Here is a 16,545-nt window from a genome sequence, read left to right on the forward strand (position 1 = left end):
TCTCTGTGGCTGCAGCCATCTTGGTAGGGATTAATTTGCATACTCACTCTGATTGGTTGGTGGGCATGGCTTGAGCGGAGTGATGGTTAATTTGCATATTACTCTTATTAGGTAGGATGCTGTTGGTTATAAACTAATTTTATTATCTACATCACTTTGATGTAACAGGTACCTACCACTTGCTAAGCCCAGTGCAATGTCATTGGCTTTTAAGATGGGAATCTATCCTTGCTCTCCCATGTTTTCATTATGTAGTACTCGGAAGGTACCATGAGTGAAATGCTCGCATGATTGATGGATGAATGGATGGATAGATGGATAGATGGATGTATGGACAGGTGGATGGATTGCATGGATGGATGGATAGATGGTGGATAGATGGATAGAGAGAAGAATGATTAGGCTCCAGATCTCTGCAACCAGAGGGTTCCAGGGTTGAACCTCTTATCACATGTGACTCCCTTCCACTCAAGAGGAAGCTGATGTGGGTGTGTTTGTGTGTGTAGAGGACAGTTGAAGGGTGATTTGGAACACAGGGAATTATAAGTGGGGCATTATTGAACAGTGAGGTGTTTTTCACTTGAGGTTGTCTGGCCTTTTATGGCTGCATGGTGTTTCCCTGCTGAGGCCTGTAGCTGCCTCTGGGATTTTGGGGAAATGTCCTCTATAAATGTGTCCAGGACACATCCTCTAAGGGGCCCCTGAATAGGATTGTGGTACTGGGTTGGGAGACCCTAAGCTAATCAGTCTCCTGTTCTCCTCCTCATGACCTTGAGTGATATTAATTGTTCTAGGACAGTGGTTGGCAAACCTCGGCTTGCGAGCCACATGCGGCTCTTGGGCCCCTTGAGTGTGGCTCTTCCCCAAAATACCACAGCTAGGCTAGCATGTACAGTGTGATTGAAACATCGTGGCCCATGCGCAGAAGTTGGTTTTTGGCCTGGGCGAGTCTATTTTGGAGAAGTGGCATTAGAACACTCCAGGGGCCAAAGAGCTGTGTGTGGCTCTTGAGCTGAGGTCTGCCAACCACTGTTCTAGGATATATAGTCATTAATTGGCTCTGCTGGATTTAAATCCACAACCTTGGCCTCTGGCTCCATCTCAGCGACTCCGTTGGCCACCACAGCTTGTGGCAGGAGTGCAGCTTTGGAACCAGACAACCCCGGGTCAGCTGTGCCAGCACCCAGCTAGACTTACTCCAGGGAAGCCAATGGACCTACTGTTTTCATTGGTAAGATGGGGATAATGAGGCTGACCTTTCAGGTTTGCAGGAAGGATTTGAGAAAATACACATAAAGAGCTTGAATGATGGAGACTGCTGTTGGGATGTATTAGCTGCCGAGATGGTTGGCAGAAATGACAGAGCAGGGGCCATAGGACAGCAGCAGTGGGGTAGTTACCACACTAAAGAGAGTCATGAGAGTGAAAGAATCTCCTTTCTCTCTTTCTCTTTGGAGAGAAGAGCTTTCCACGTCTCTCTGATGTCAACCTCATACCTAGGTTAGCAGCAGATGGTTGAAGCTGCCAATCTGTTGTGCTTGCATCTCTTACTCACCAAACCCTCTCCACACCCAACACAAATAAAAACAAACAAAACAAAAGCTATTTGGAGTTCAGTCTTGGAACCCAGTACTGTTTAGGCAGTTGTGGGTTTTATGCATGGAGAACACCTTTCATTTCTTTTTTGCACATCATTCATTCATTTGTAAATTCATTCTATAGTTTTAATTATTTCCTAGGGGAAAATCACTGGATTCAGGGTTGGGAGAATGTAGTGATGACAAAGATAAGACCCTCTGCCCATAAGATCCTTACAGTCTGGTGGGGGAGTTCAGATGTGAATATAGCCAACAAGGGAAAACATTGTAGGTGTCCAGCACAAACACTGTGGTTTTGGAGTTGAAGGTGGTGGATTGTTCTGAGTGAGGAAGAGAGAAGACTTCCAGGAAGAGTAAACATTTGAGCTAGAACTTGAAGGATTAGCAGGAGGTCAAAGGGCAGGGGTGGTCATTTCAGTAGCATAGAAGGATTTAGAGCAGGAGCTCTCACACTTAAACATGCGTCAGAATGACCCAGTGGAAACACTGCAGTGTCACTCCTGGAATTTCATACCGTGAGTCTGGGTCCTGAGAACTTGTACGTCTACAAGTTCCCAGTTGATGTTGCTGGCCTGGTGTGGGGATCCCACTTTGAGATCCCCAGTGGAAGCAAAAGGGAGATGAGGAGAGTAGAAGGGATTACTCACTTTGTCATCTGACACACATTTATTAAGCTCTCACTATGTGTTTGGCACGGGGTGAGGGCCTGGAGGTTCAGAGGATGGCAAAAGAGACTGGTGCTTAAGGTCGTGCCAGGGAAGAAGGATGTTAAGCAAATAGACACCAGGAAATATGAACGGAAGCTGTGATAAATGCTGTGAAAGAAAAGAACGCAGTGATACGGGAAAGAATAATGGAGCGGGCCTCATTTGTCTTGTTTGTAATGGATGTGACTTGTGAATGGAGCTCTGTAGGATGAGAATAGCTGGTGAGGTGTGTGTGTGTGAAGAGGGTTCTTGGTGATGAGGCAGCATATGCAAAGGCCCTGGAGAGGAGCAAACTTGGCTCACTGAGGAGTGGAAGAACCTTGTTGTGGAGTTGGTGTTAGAAAAATAGGCTGTGGGATTATGATGGGAAGAGTTTAGATGGTACTCTACGTGCATTGGGAATCGAACAAATGCATGTCTGAGAGAGAAGTGGAATGTTTAGGCCACAGGAAAAGAAGGTTGGCAGTCTCAGGACCTCGGCCCTATATCCGTGGCCACAACAAGATCTGAGTGGGAGACTGCCAAGCTTGCTGGACAGTACCACCCACACTTATGAAGGGACCTCTGGCAGAAACCCTCAACCCTTGTAACAATCCCTTTGTTCAACCCCCAAACGTATCTGGAAGGTAGAGAGCAGCAAGTGTGGCTTTTTTACTGAGGGGGAGGAAAATGGGGAGAAGAAACATCATGGAGAATGGGTTACATCTACTCTGTCCAAGCTCGTTTGGGAGAGTCAGATAGGAACCTGGTTTCCCGAGCAACTCTCAACCGGAACCTCTTTTTGACTTCACTTTGCTCCTTGATGGTGGCAGACTCTCCCTGCTCTGGCTTTTCTTGCTTGCATGCAAAACCAGGAGGCTCACACTCAATCCTTGCACCATGGTCCTGGCTTGCATTCTCTTCGGAACACTGACCCTGTTGCCAGGATCCCAGATGGAGCACTAAGAAATACACAAAAAATGGTTTTCCTCGCCCAGCAAAGCCAAGACTTGTGTGTAAACTTACATAGGATGCTTTTGCCTTTCTCCATCTGGGTCACATCTAGGAATAATCCTGGAATTTTTGAACTTGGTGTCGTCTTGAAGGTCTCTATTTTCTAACCTCTCACCAAATTGATAGAAAACCGAGTCTGCACAAGGTTATATGGCCTGCTGCAGGTCCCAGGCCCCACGGCTCCTTCATTGGAAAGCGGGGAGTTGAATGCTGGGCTCCTGATTTCACCGTAGTCTTACTTCACCCATGCATTTAAAGGGCATGGTGATATTGGATGGTTCATCTTAGCTAGGCCATTTTCTGGCTAAATTGAAAATTTCCAACTGCATTTTGGGGTCAGAATCCTTTAGCTTGTGTGTGCAATTTACCAAATGGAAAAAAAATCAATCAATAGAACCACTCCCTGATTTCCCATCCAAAGCTGCTCAGTATTGAGCAAGGGTCAGGGTGACAGTAATATAAAAAATTTGGCAAAAATCTATCAGAAATAAATTGGAGAGGGTCCAGGATGTGTTTATAGCCTCTGTGCTTTGTCCTGCAGATTTTTATGGATTCTCCTCATTCTTGGTGAATTTCACAGCCCGTACTCCTGGCACTGTTCTCCCTCCTCCCCAGGCTATGTTATGGATGGATGCCTCATTTCTTTCAGGATCTTGGAAAGAGTTATATTGTTTATTTGGAGAAAAATGTTCTGAGTTATTTGTTTCCTAAGAAATCTGCTAAGAGTTGGACATGCATTTAAACAACACATCCTATGAAATGATGGACATATTTCATGTCTACACTGTCCAGTACAGCAGCCAATAGCCCCATGTGGCTTTGGAGTACTTGAAATGTGGTTTGTGTGGTTGGAGAACGGAATTTTCACTTTGACGGATATATTTTTTGGTTTTAGAAATTAATATGTAGTTTATTAAAGGAAAAAAAAAATATCAACACCCCTCTTCTCCATATGCTTCTATTTCAGCTCATATACATTGTTACTCTGTTTGTGTATGGTTAGTAAAGTTTTGCAGTCACACGTAAGGGGATTTTGCATAGTGTTTGCTTCCACTGACAACCTTAGCGGATTAAACATCTTTAAACAATTAAACTGTGTCTATAAATTTGATATGCAGGACTTTTTATTTTTGTTAATCCTCACCTGAAGATTTTTTTCCCATTGATTTTTAGAGAAAATGGAAGCAGTAAGGGAGAGAGAGAAACATCGATGTGAGAGAGACACATTGATTGGTTGCTTCCTGCATGCAGAGATTGAACCTACAACCCCTGTACATGCCCTGGATAAGGAATAGAACCCATGACCCTTTGGTGCATGGGTCAACGCTCTAACCACTTAGCAACACCAAGCCAGGATGATATACAGGACTTTTTTTTTTTTTTAAATATATTTTATTGATTTTTTTTGCTCCCCTCCCTCCCATACATACCCTTCCTCCCCAGAGTTTTATGTCCATTGGTTGTACTTATATGCATGTATACAAGTCCTTCGGTTGATCTATTATCTCCCCCAGATCTCCCTCCCCTCCCCGCTGTAATTTGACAGTCTGCTTGTTGCTTTACTGACTCTATATCTATCTTTTGGTTCATCAGTTTATAATGTTCTTTATTATCCATAAATGAGTGAGGTCATGTGGTGTTTCTCTTCCATTGATTGGCTTATTTCACTCAGCATGATGTTCTCCAATTCCATCCAGGTTGCTGCAAATGATGAGAATTCCTTCTTTTTTATGGCAGCATAGTATTCCATTGTGTAGATGTACCATTGTTTTTTGATCCAATCATCTGCTGACGGGCACCTAGGCTGTTTCCAAATTCTGGCTATTGTGCTGCTATGAACATAGGGGTGCATATATCCTCTCTGATTGGTGTTTCTGATTTCTTGGGATATATTCCTAGGAGTGGGATTACTGGGTCAAATGGGAGTTCCATTTTCAGTTTTTTGAGGAAACTCCACACTGTTCTCCATAGTGGTTGCACCAGTCTGCATTCCCACCAGCAGTGCACGAGGGTTCCTTTTTCTCCGCAACCTCGCCAACACTTTGTTGATTTGTTGATGTTGGCCATTCTGACAGGTGTGAGATGGTACTGCATTGCTGTTTTGATTTGTATCTCTCGGGTAATTAGTGACTTTGAGCATGTTTTCATGTGCCTTTTGGCCTGCCTTCTGTCTTCTTTTGAAAATATTCTATTTAGGTCCATTGCCCATTTTTTAATTGGATTATTCATCTTCCTTTTATTTAGTTGTATAAGCTGTCTATAGATGTTGGAGATTAAACCTTTATTAGTGGTAACATTTGCAAATATGTTCTCCCACACAGTGGGCTTTCTTGTTGTTTTGTTGATGGTTTCTTTTGCCGTAAAAAAGCTTTTTATTTTTATGTAGTCCCATTTGTTTATTTTCTCTTTAGCTTCCATTGCCCTAGGGGCATTATCAGTAAAGAAGTTCTTTTGGCATATGTCTGAGATTATGCTGCCTGTGGATGCTTCTAGTATTTTTATGGTTTCCCGTCTGATGTATAAGTCCTGTATCCATTTTGAGTTTATTTTTGTGTATAGTGTAAGTTGGTGATCTAGTTTCATTCTTTTGCATGTATCTGTCCAATTTTCCCAACACCATTTATTGAAGAGACTGTCTTGACTCCATTGTATACTTGTGCCTCCTTTGTCAAATATTAATTGAGCATAGTGATTTGGGTTGATATCTGGGTTCTTGATTCGATTCCATTGATCTATATGTCTGTTCTTGTGCCAGTACCAGGCTGTTTTGAGAACAGTGGCTTTGTAATAGAGTTTGAAGTCTGGTATTGAGATTTCTCCTACTTTACTCTTCTTTCTCAGGATTTCTGTGGCTATTCAGGGTCTTTTATTGTTCCAAATAAACTTTTGGAGAGTTCTTTCTAGGTCAGTGAAATATGCCGTTGGTATTTTAATGGGGGAGTGCATTGAACCTATAGATTGCTTTAGGAAATATGGACATTTTGATGATGTTGATTCTACCAATCCATGAACATGGTAGGTTCTTCCATCTCTTTACATCTTCCTCTATCTCTTTTATTCAGTGTCGTGTAGTTTTCCGCATATAGGTCCTTTACTTCTTTAGTTAAGTTTATTCCTAGGTATCTTAATTTTTTTGGTGCGATGGTAAATGGAATTGCTTTTTTAGTCTCTGTTTCTGTAAGTTCACTGTTGGTGGATATACAGGACTTTTTAAAGTGCTCTAATTATTAATAGACATATAAGCCTTTCCAGCTACTTATATGGCACATAGAAATCTAAAAAATTAAACTTATAAATTAGCCGAGCCTGGAGCTACTTCTTAAATTGTACATAAGTTGAATACAATTTCAACCTAAAATTATGTCTAAATCAGTTATTCAGTTACACATTTCAAATTAGATTTAAAAAAAGTGAAGTCTTACTCTAAATGGCCAAATTATATAAAACAGACAATATAAATTAAATACTTCAAGGGTAAAAACTCTTTCATTTAGATGTTAACATTATGGATTTTAATTATCTTAAATATGACTCTTTTCACCTAGATTTCCCCTTCACTTAAAGAGCTAACACATTGAAGAACATAGTTTATCTCACACAATTCTAAGCTTAAATTCTAACCAATGTTTTGGGGATTCAATTCTTTGATTGCCCGAGATCACATCATGACCAGTAGGGATGTTTTCTGGATACTTAGTGGTACACATATGACACTAACTCTGTTCACTCACTCTATTGATTACTTATGCAGTTCTAATTAATTTAGATTTACCTCACATAGCTACTTTTCCTGAGTGGGCGCACCAGCTCTGTTGCGCAGGGCAGCTGTAGAGGGAACAGGCTTCCATAGTCAGAATAAAGTATTGCCCAATTGGGGCATGATGCTTTCTGTGCTTATGTGTCTTTTCCTTGATTCATCTGATCCTTGACTTTTGGAATCTTAGTTCTATTTTCCCTCTAGTTCAGGCTGTGCACTACAAGGCAACACATTGCTTAGGGCAGACACTCCACAGATATTTTAGCTGCTCATTGGATTTAGCTCTCAATCCCCCAGTTGCCCTGGGACCCCAGGCACAGCCTCCCAGAACTTCTGCATGACTCCGTCCCGGCCTCGCCTCCTCCATGTCAGAGCCTTCCCACAAGTTTAAAACAGTTTATTTTTTTTACAACTCTGGCCCCTTCCCAGGAGGTATCAGGGTTAAAAATGCACATAAGTGCAAAGCCTACAAGCTTATATTTCTCTGTACAGCTTAGTCCCGGTGAATGATTAAGAGGGGGCAGGAAGGTGGATAGTAAAGTGGACCATGGGAGATAATTTAGACCTTTGCTCCCCAGCCCTGGACAAAAGTGTGTTATTATTCATAAATCCTTTTTACAGGCCCTGCCTTGATCCGAAAAGGTTGGGAGTGGTAAGTTTGCCTGAGGTGACCCTGCAGTTTTATCCTTCCCCCCCTCCCCTGTTTCTCTTCCTTTTCAGGAGTAAGGGTCCTAATATGCCACTCTGCCCTCTCTGGGGGTTTCAGTCCTTCTAGACCCATTCATTCAATCAGATCGCTTAATTGTCATTACTGTAGATGCAAAAACTGAAGGCGGTGGTTCTGGATTTTTTGCCTTTGATAGGACTATCTGGGGACCTTGTTTAAAATAAATGAGAAGAGAAGCCCCTGTCCCCATTGATTTGCATGTGTGGGTTTGGGGGACGGGCTCAGCATGTGTATTCTTAACAAGCTCCCCTCGGGGTTTCTGCTGCAAGCTCAAGCTCAAGCTCAGCAGTTTTCAGTGTGGTGTGGAAATAAGGACGGGGATTGGCTTGGGGCCGCTTCAGCCCCTGCTTGTTATCCTTGTGACCAGAGGCAAGTTACCTTGTCACTCTGTGCTTCTATTTTCTCTCCTCCAAAATGGGAATAAAAGGGCTTGTAGCCCTTAGAAGGCACATGACAAGTAATATTAGCAAAGCCCTTCGCACAGAGCCTCGCACATAGTTAGTGCTTACTTAAAACTCAGTATTATTGTGTAATAGTTTGTTGAGAATTGCACCATAATTAACAAACCTAAAGCAGAAGGCACAGGGCTGGCAAACAAAAGTATTAAGAAATGTCAATTTTATTATAAATATATAACAGTGTTATATAAAATCATTTCAAATTATATTATGTATTATATTATGTCTATGAATTCTTACTTATATCTATAAGTATATCTTTGAATATACAGTATATAGATAGACTATATGTTATAGCATAAGTATTAACGTTATAATAATAAGTATGTGAGGACGCTACCAGTGGGCCTGGCATCTAGTAAGAGCTCATGACACCACGAACTGTTTCTCTTGCTTGTAATACTCAGGAGCAGTCGGACTGTAAAGAAAGGGAAAAGCCACCAGCAGCAATGGGGGCTTCGCTCAAAGCAGTGGGCACTAGGTGGTTTCAGGCTTTCATTCCAGCATCCCTGGGGGCCAGCTCCGGGCAGGTGGGTCCTGTCTGCCTTGTGCAGAGGGATCAGGCTCTCTCTGTGATGAAGGGAGAGGGGAGGGAGAGAAGAGGGCGGTCTCCCAGGCCTCCAGCCCTCAGCAGACTTTGCTCAGGGATGCAAATCAGCAGGTTACTTGAGACCTTGGCGAGTCAAATAATTCTCTCCCGTCAGCTGGCCCTCAGTGCGCTGGGGATGTTATGACAATGGTCGCCCTGGCAACCACGGGAAGGCGTGGGGCTGCTGGCTGTGGCTGCTGTGGCGATTTCCTTACCCTTGCATGCCGGGGCTGAGAGACCCAGAGCCTTGGCCACAGAGCCAGGGCTCTGGTTCTGAATGGGAAGGGCCCGCTAGAAATGGAGTTGGGTGTATGGAGAGGCGGTACTGGTTACTGAACGACCAAGGAAAATGTCCTGAGCACCTACTGTATGCAAGGCACTAGCTCTGAATGCAAAGGGGTGGGGTTGGGGGAACAGGCAAAGCCCAAGCTCTTCTGAGCTGACATTCTGATGGGGGTGTGCGATAGTGGTGATGGGAGAACGTAACCATGGAAACCAATAAACAGGATAATTTGTGGGATAGCGATGAGTACTACCAAGGGAAAAAAATCAGGGTGCTATGATGGTGACATTGGGGGATGTCACAGGGTGGATAGGAAAGTGCCATTTATGCCCAAGCGGGAGGGAGAGAGCTCTGGGCAGCAGGCCCCTATGGGTTCATGGCTTTGAACTCAGCTGCTAGCCTGTGCTTGCTAAAGAGAAGGCAGCAGTGGCGAGGTGCTTGCTGCCAGGCAACCCTGAGGGCTACAGAAGGTTCTGGCATCTGCCTGCCTTGTCAGCCCTGTGATTATAAGGCCAATTATGTCACATTCCCGAGCCCCAGTTTCCTCATGTGCAAACCTCCCCTTGGCAATGCCGTGAGGTTTACAGGGAAGACCACGAGGAGGTCCTCACTCCCAGCTTTCATGACCTCTGATCTCACGTGTGTTTTAATAGCACCCAAGCTGGGATGGTTTTGGGCTCCAGCAAACCTAACGCCAGGGGTTTGCCCCATGGTCTCTAGATTTATCTCATTTTGAGTGAAAAGTTCCTGGTTTCACAGCAGAGACTTTGGACATGATTATTTATAGTTCTGTCACATGTCTTGACCCTAAAGTTTTTTTTTTTTAATTATTTTGTTTTGTTTATGCTGTTAAATGTACCACCCTGAGAAAGCAGAGTACAGGAATAAGGCCTTGAGGATGCTCAGATCCAAGAGGGTCTGGACATTGTTCCATCTGCCTGGAAGGTGCCAGACTGCCCCCTGGTGTGGAGACAGAGAACTGCACCACTGGGTTGCTGCTCTCTCGGTGTCCTGGGTTCCTTCTGACCCAGCTCAGGAGAGCTTATTTTGCACCGAGGCAGCACATGCGCAGGGGGCGGGCTCAGTGTGGATGTGCTATTTCCAGAAGCCCTGTGTTGTTGTGTTGTTTTTTTTTTTCACTTGGAGATGGAACCTTTGGACTCTTTACAGTTTAGCTCTGCATGGACTTGAGTTGAGGGTGACCTAAAAATAAATTAGGACACTTGGCATGGTGAGGTACCACTGAAGCCCTTTTCTAATTGTGCTTCTCAGTTGTGTCCTCTAGGCTCTTTGGACCCTCTGCTTCATCTGAGAGCACAGGACTGGGAATCAGATCCTGAGTTCGAATCCTGACCCTAGTGCCTCTTTAGTTGTATGAACTCAGGCACCATTCCAATGCCTCTGAGCCTCAATTTCCCCATATGTAGAATGTCAATAACAATCTGACAAACACTTCAGTGTTGTCTTGCGCTCTTATAAAGCAATGCCTTTGGAGCCATTTGGAAAATTATTTAGTGATATAGGGGATTAAGCTCAATGTCCCAAATCCCCCAAGTTCAGAGGTCAGTGCCTCTCCCACCTTCTGCGGGGAAGAATCAGCTTTTTACTTCCTGGTGCTTTGTAGCCAGTACTTGTGTAAACTAGAATAAAATGATTTACTAGAAAAATGGAAGGCACTAAAAAAACTCAAGTGAAATAAAAGCGTTACTTTGAAAATACTAGATTCAGCAGACATGATGATCCTGTCAATTAGCTATACAAATGTCTAAATGCTCTCAGTTTTCTGTACCTGACCCAAGGGGCCTGGCCTTTAGGCCACACCTGGAATAGCCCTGTCTCAGGGCAGAGGGGGCACAATTTATTTTGTATCCCCACTTCTTTGCATTTAGAAAGCATCTAAAGGACTTTAATGAATGAATGAAAGCCTGTGTTGGCATAAACATAGAATTCCCATCACTGTCATCCTGTGGTCAAGGGACATGGCTCTGCGCGAGGCTGTTCTCTCATTTGCACCCTTGGTGCCACGCTGAACCCTGGCTGCCCTTCTGTTCTGGCTCCCGTCCTTCGGCCTCGTGATTCGTGTTTGCACATCTGTCTTGCGGGCCCCACTGGGAGCTCCTTCAGGCCTGGACCGGGGCAGACTGCTCTTTGAATCCGCAGGGCCTGGATGAGGCCTCTGCCCTGGGAGAGGCTTGGTAAATGTCCACTGTGCACAGGAGGGAGCCGCACCCTGGCTTCCAGAACAGGGTCTCTGCCCTGACTCTGTGGCCCAAGGATCTGGGTGCTTCAGCTTGGCTGAGAAATAAACTGCTTTCCTTACACAGTTCAGAGAGCAGAGGGGTGATGCGCACACTGCCTGATTCTCAGTATTGTTGGGTTGCTCGTCTTTTTACAGATTCCTGGGCTCTTTCTGGACTTACTGAATCAAAATTTATAGGGATGTTGATATTTAAACAGACATCGTCAGATAATTCTAATGGTCAGGAAATCGGGGGAAGAGGGAACTTACAGAGAATGTTATCTAGTAACTTGGGAGAGCAGCTTCCTCCTCAGCTCCCAAGCTACTCAATACATGAGGATATTATTGCGATTATCATGAAAATTAAGTGAAAGAATGTGTAGGAAGTGCTTAGCAGAACACTTGCCGTATACACTATATATCATTTATCAGTACAGATTATATATATCAAAACGCATTCAATGAAATGGTTGACACTGTGTATGTCCTACATATCTTTATTGTTGGCAAATATCTGATTTTCATGAGATTTGTAACTAATTATCATATAGGTAGTTCAAGCTTATAGAAAAATTGTAAGATACATGCTGAGACCGGTTTGGCTCAGTGGAGAGAGTGTCGGCCTGCAGACTGAAAGGTCCCGGGTTCAATTCCAGGCAAGGGCATGCACCTTGGTTGCCGGCACATCCCCAGTAGGGGGTGTGCAAGAGGCAGCTGGTCGATGATTCTCTCTCATCGATGTTTCTAACTCTCTATCCCTCTCTCTTCCTCTCTGTGAAAAATCAATAAAATATATTTTTTTTAAAATTGTAAGATACAAGTGCACAGAAATGAGAAAATCAGTCTCACCTATAATAACCTAGAGATGTAGCTGCTAACATTTTGAAGCATTTATTTATAGTCTCTGTGTGTGCATAGTACATATGTATTATATATATATGTTATATGTTATTTTACATATCCATTGTAATGTATTTAATGCACAATTATACATTAAATATTAAGAATATGTTATGCATATGTGCATATAATATATATTAAACATTGTATTATATATGTGTATATTTATGTATAATGTATATATACTACACATATATAGTACACTACATATTTAGTATATTATAAATATTATTTTATATATGTACTAGAGGCCTGATGCACGAAATCTGTTCATGGAGTATACCGGCCAGGGGTGGGCAGGCACTGGGGGAGGTTGGCTGGCTGTGGGAGTGCACTGACCATCGGGGGCAGTTCCTGCATTGAGCATCTGTGCACATCATAGCGACTGGTCGACCAGTTTTCCCAGTTGTTCGGGTTTAAGGTCGCTTAGGCTTTTACATACATAGATATACACATATGTTTATTTATTTCAGAAAATAGGACCATACTGTACCTGCTGTTTTCATTGCTCGCCTGACAGTAGATCATGACATTCTTTGTCAATAAGAGTTTGTTGACTTGGGTTTAAGTACTGATTCATTCATTTAGTTGATCAGTGGCCTTGGGCAAGTTATTTAACCTTTCTGGGCCTCAGTTTTCCCGTTTGTAAAAGGGGGAAATAACTGCTCCAATATCACCACATCACTGTGCAGATTAACTAGATAATTCGTAAAAGTGTATATCCTAGCAGTGGCCCAGAGAGAACCCTGTCAGCTGATAGCCACCAGTCTTGGGACCTGGTGGGAAAGGCTGCTGAGTCCAGGATCCCCATTTGGGAAGTGCTTCTCAGTCTCTGCCCAGTCCAGTTTCATGCTCCGAGCAGTTTTCTGGGTTTTTCACAGCTCAGACTAGCTGTGTCATTTCCTGAAAGGTAATTCTTGGTTCCCTTTGCTTCAAGGGGAAGACCTGGACCTGTGGCTGCCCTCCCCACCTGTCTTCCCCATTCCACCTGTGTCCTAAACCCCGCCCCCTCTCCCCCATTGCTGATGCATCGCAGTGTGGACACCCCTGGATTCTTGTTCCTGGGAGTAGGTCCAGTCTCACTGTGACCTTGGAAGCTCCTCTCCAGATTCCAAACATCCCTTTCAACAGCTGGTTAGAAAATGGTGTTTGTGTGTATGTGGGGAAAACTCAGCTTGTCTTCTGCACAGACATAATTGCATATAATGCCTCTGCAGGCCCATTTTACAGTGAGAAAACAGGGGCTCAGGGAGCTATGTGACTTCCTGAAGCCTCAGAACTGGAATTCAAATACCTGCCTCTTCCACAATATGTGGGAAGCATCCCAAAATGAGCGAGACTCTCTGCCCTGAGGGGCTGATGCCCAGTGTTTGGATTTCTAGTTCAGGGAAGACCCTTGAACAACTCACGAGCACAGAAGCCTGATAAAGAGAGGGAGCCTTGGCTCCCTGACTCAATTAGTTCTGTGGGTCTGAGGCTCAGACTCCCAGACTCAGTTGACATCAATGTGTGGATTACAAAGTGAACAAACACATTCAGAGCAATGATCCCACAGCGCCAGGCACTGCACGCATCTAGTAAACGGTGCCTGCTAATGTGGCTGCTATTCGTGAAAATGCTTTATCCTAGCTGACAAAGATGCCCCAGCAGACATCACAGAACTGCATGCATCGTGAGCTTTTGACCCTGGTATCAAAGGGATCCCTCATGCAGAAGATTCAAAAGAGAGAAGCAGACCTAGGAACTAACGGGAAAGGCCCTTAAGGCTTACTACTGAGGGGAAGAGTCAGCTGCAGGAAGAGGCACTGTGCATGATATTATACAATTTATGTGCGAAAAGCCACCCAACCCGAGACAAAGCCACACTGCCGTTCCCACAGGCAGGAATGAAAGAGCACAGGAAAAGGTCTGGAAGGGTGCACTGATCTCATCAGGTTCCTTCTTCACCTCGAGGGAGGGGGAGCTTTGGTCTTATCTGAAATGTTCTAACTTTTTTTTTTTTTTTTTTTTACAAGGAAATAAATACATGTATTTATGAAATAATTAAAGTAAATTGAAATAGTTATCCTTTCTGCACTTTGGGGATTTGGGTGTGCCTTTCACACTGTCTTTTCTGCTCACTGAAGACATGTATTGCCTTTCTGTTGTTAACATTGGTAGTTTTTTTAAATGTGTTTTTATCGATTTTAGAGATAGAGGAAGGGAGAGGGAGAGAGAGAAACATCAATGAGAGAGAAACATGGATCGGCTGCTTCCTGCACGCCCCCCTACTGGAGTTTGAACCGAAACCTGGGCGTGTGCCCTGACCTGGAATCAAACCAGTGACTTCCTAGTTCATAGGTTGATGCTCAACCACTGAGTCATGCCGGCCAGGCTTAACATTGCTAGTTTTTACATAACTAGCAAGAAAAAACACGTTTCTCTCTCATGGCACAGCGTCTCTCCTGAAGCATGCGTTCAGGTCCATCTGGTTTTCAAAGCATTTGTTCATTTGTGCGTGTTTGCATGTGACTTAAGATTCAAATGGTACAAAAGGAGTTAAGTAAATTCCTTTCTCCCGCCTCTGTTCTTGGCCCTCTCTCCTCCCTCCCCAGAGTGTTGGGAATCCTTCCAGAAAGAGCCTATATTTGTGGAGATATATACGTGTTAACATTTCCCACGTGAATGGGAGAGTATTCATGCTTATTTATCAACATGTCTCGGAGACCGTTCTGTATTGGTGCACAGCACACTTCCTCATCTCATGTTCTGCCTGCATAGGCTTTCTGTGTGTGTGGACCCCCATGTATGAGTCTCCTGCTGATGGACCCTCAGAGTGTTTGCAATCTCTTGCCATTGCAGACTGAATGGTAAGAACTGTTCCCTTACCTTTCACCAGCTATTTTCAACCTGTGTGCCACAACAGTTTTAAACATGCAACACCTGACTCTTTAGTCAGGGGCACTGACCTCTTTTCCCTTAGATTGTCAAGTAAAACACTGACAACAGCCAACACAATAGCCGTTTGGTGTGAACGAATCAAAATCATACTCTCTTTTTGTCAAATTGATAAAAATATACCATATATTTTTGGTGTGCTGAAGAATTTCAGAACTACTTTATGTGCCCTAAGGTGAAAAGGATGCACAGGCCATGGTGTCTGTAGGGTGAGTCCTGGAAGTGGACTTGTTGGGTCCAAGGACACGAGCAGTGGAGATGTACATGCATGCAGCCCGAAGACCCCATGGAAGTGGCCCCAATGAGTGCCCCCTCTCCTTTAGGGAATGGAGTTGGATGGGGCTCAGGTGGGGAGGGGACTGGGGGAGATTTTTGCCTGTCCTTCTGCAGCAGTGCCTCTGAGACATGTCCCCCTGTGTCTTTGCAGAGCAAGCTGGTGAAGTACTTCAGCCGGCAGCTGTCCTGCAAAAAGAAGGTGGCCCTGCAGGAGCGCAACGCCGAGCTGGACGGCTTCCCCCAGCTCCGGCACTGGTTCCGAATTGTCGACGTGCGCAAGGAAGTCCTGGAGGTGACCGGAGGCGGCCCCCGCCCTCTGCTCCTTACTGGCCAGCAGCCAGTCCCTTGGGTAACGGGGTTTTGGCTGTGCCTGGCACATAGTAGGCCCTCAGTAAATATGGATTGGATGAAGGCATCGGAGACCCTTTCTGAATGGGCCATTTCAGCTCTGCCACTCACTAATTCAGTCACTTCACCTCAGAGCTTTCTGCTGTGATGGACATATTTAATGTCTGTGCAGTCCCACACAGTGGCCACCAGCCACGTGTAGCTCTCTAGGACTTGAATTGTGGCTAGTGCGTGTGGCTGAGGAACTGAACTTCTAGTCATATTTAATGTTAATCCATGTGGCCAGGGACCATCGTCTTGGACACTACAGTCCCAGGGTGTTAGTTTTCTCATCTGTTACATGCGTGATGACCGCCTCCTCTTCTGAAATAGCTGGTGTGTAAAATACGATGATCCCGATAAAATGTTCAGCTTGTACTTAGGCACCTACCAGCACTCGGTTGATGTCAGCTCAGTATTGTTGTTATTATTGTTGTTGCAAACTTTGGAAGCGACAGGTTATCCAATGGCAAAACAGAGCCAGCACATGCTGTCTGTGTCCGCCCTCAAGGAGTGGAGCGCATGTTTAAGGTCTCTAGGATGGTGGGGTTTCCTTGCCTTCTTGGATCCTGGGCCATCACTGAGTCCATCATCTGGGCCGAGCCCTTCCGGATAAAACCAGCTCACCTCGAATCTTTGGTGCCTGGCATTGTGCGGAGTGCTTTCCATGCAGGACCTCAAGTGTTGAGATAGT

The 16,545-nt window shown here is 44.4% G+C and overlaps 1 protein-coding gene across 2 annotated transcripts in view; it reads left to right on the forward strand.

The window, feature by feature from the left end:
• The window catches only part of KSR2 (kinase suppressor of ras 2), a 271,878-nt gene that overhangs the window by 45,303 nt on the left and 210,030 nt on the right, over positions 1-16,545 (forward strand). For both annotated transcript variants that reach the window (XM_045585402.1, XM_045585403.1), the window contains exon 2: positions 15,616-15,756. In XM_045585402.1, coding sequence (XP_045441358.1) covers positions 15,616-15,756 — 141 coding nt within the window. The remainder of the gene's footprint in view (positions 1-15,615; positions 15,757-16,545) is intronic.

The sequence above is a fragment of the Pipistrellus kuhlii genome, unplaced genomic scaffold (assembly GCF_014108245.1).
Source record: "Pipistrellus kuhlii isolate mPipKuh1 unplaced genomic scaffold, mPipKuh1.p scaffold_m20_p_20, whole genome shotgun sequence".
Classification (NCBI taxonomy): Eukaryota; Metazoa; Chordata; class Mammalia; order Chiroptera; family Vespertilionidae; genus Pipistrellus; species Pipistrellus kuhlii.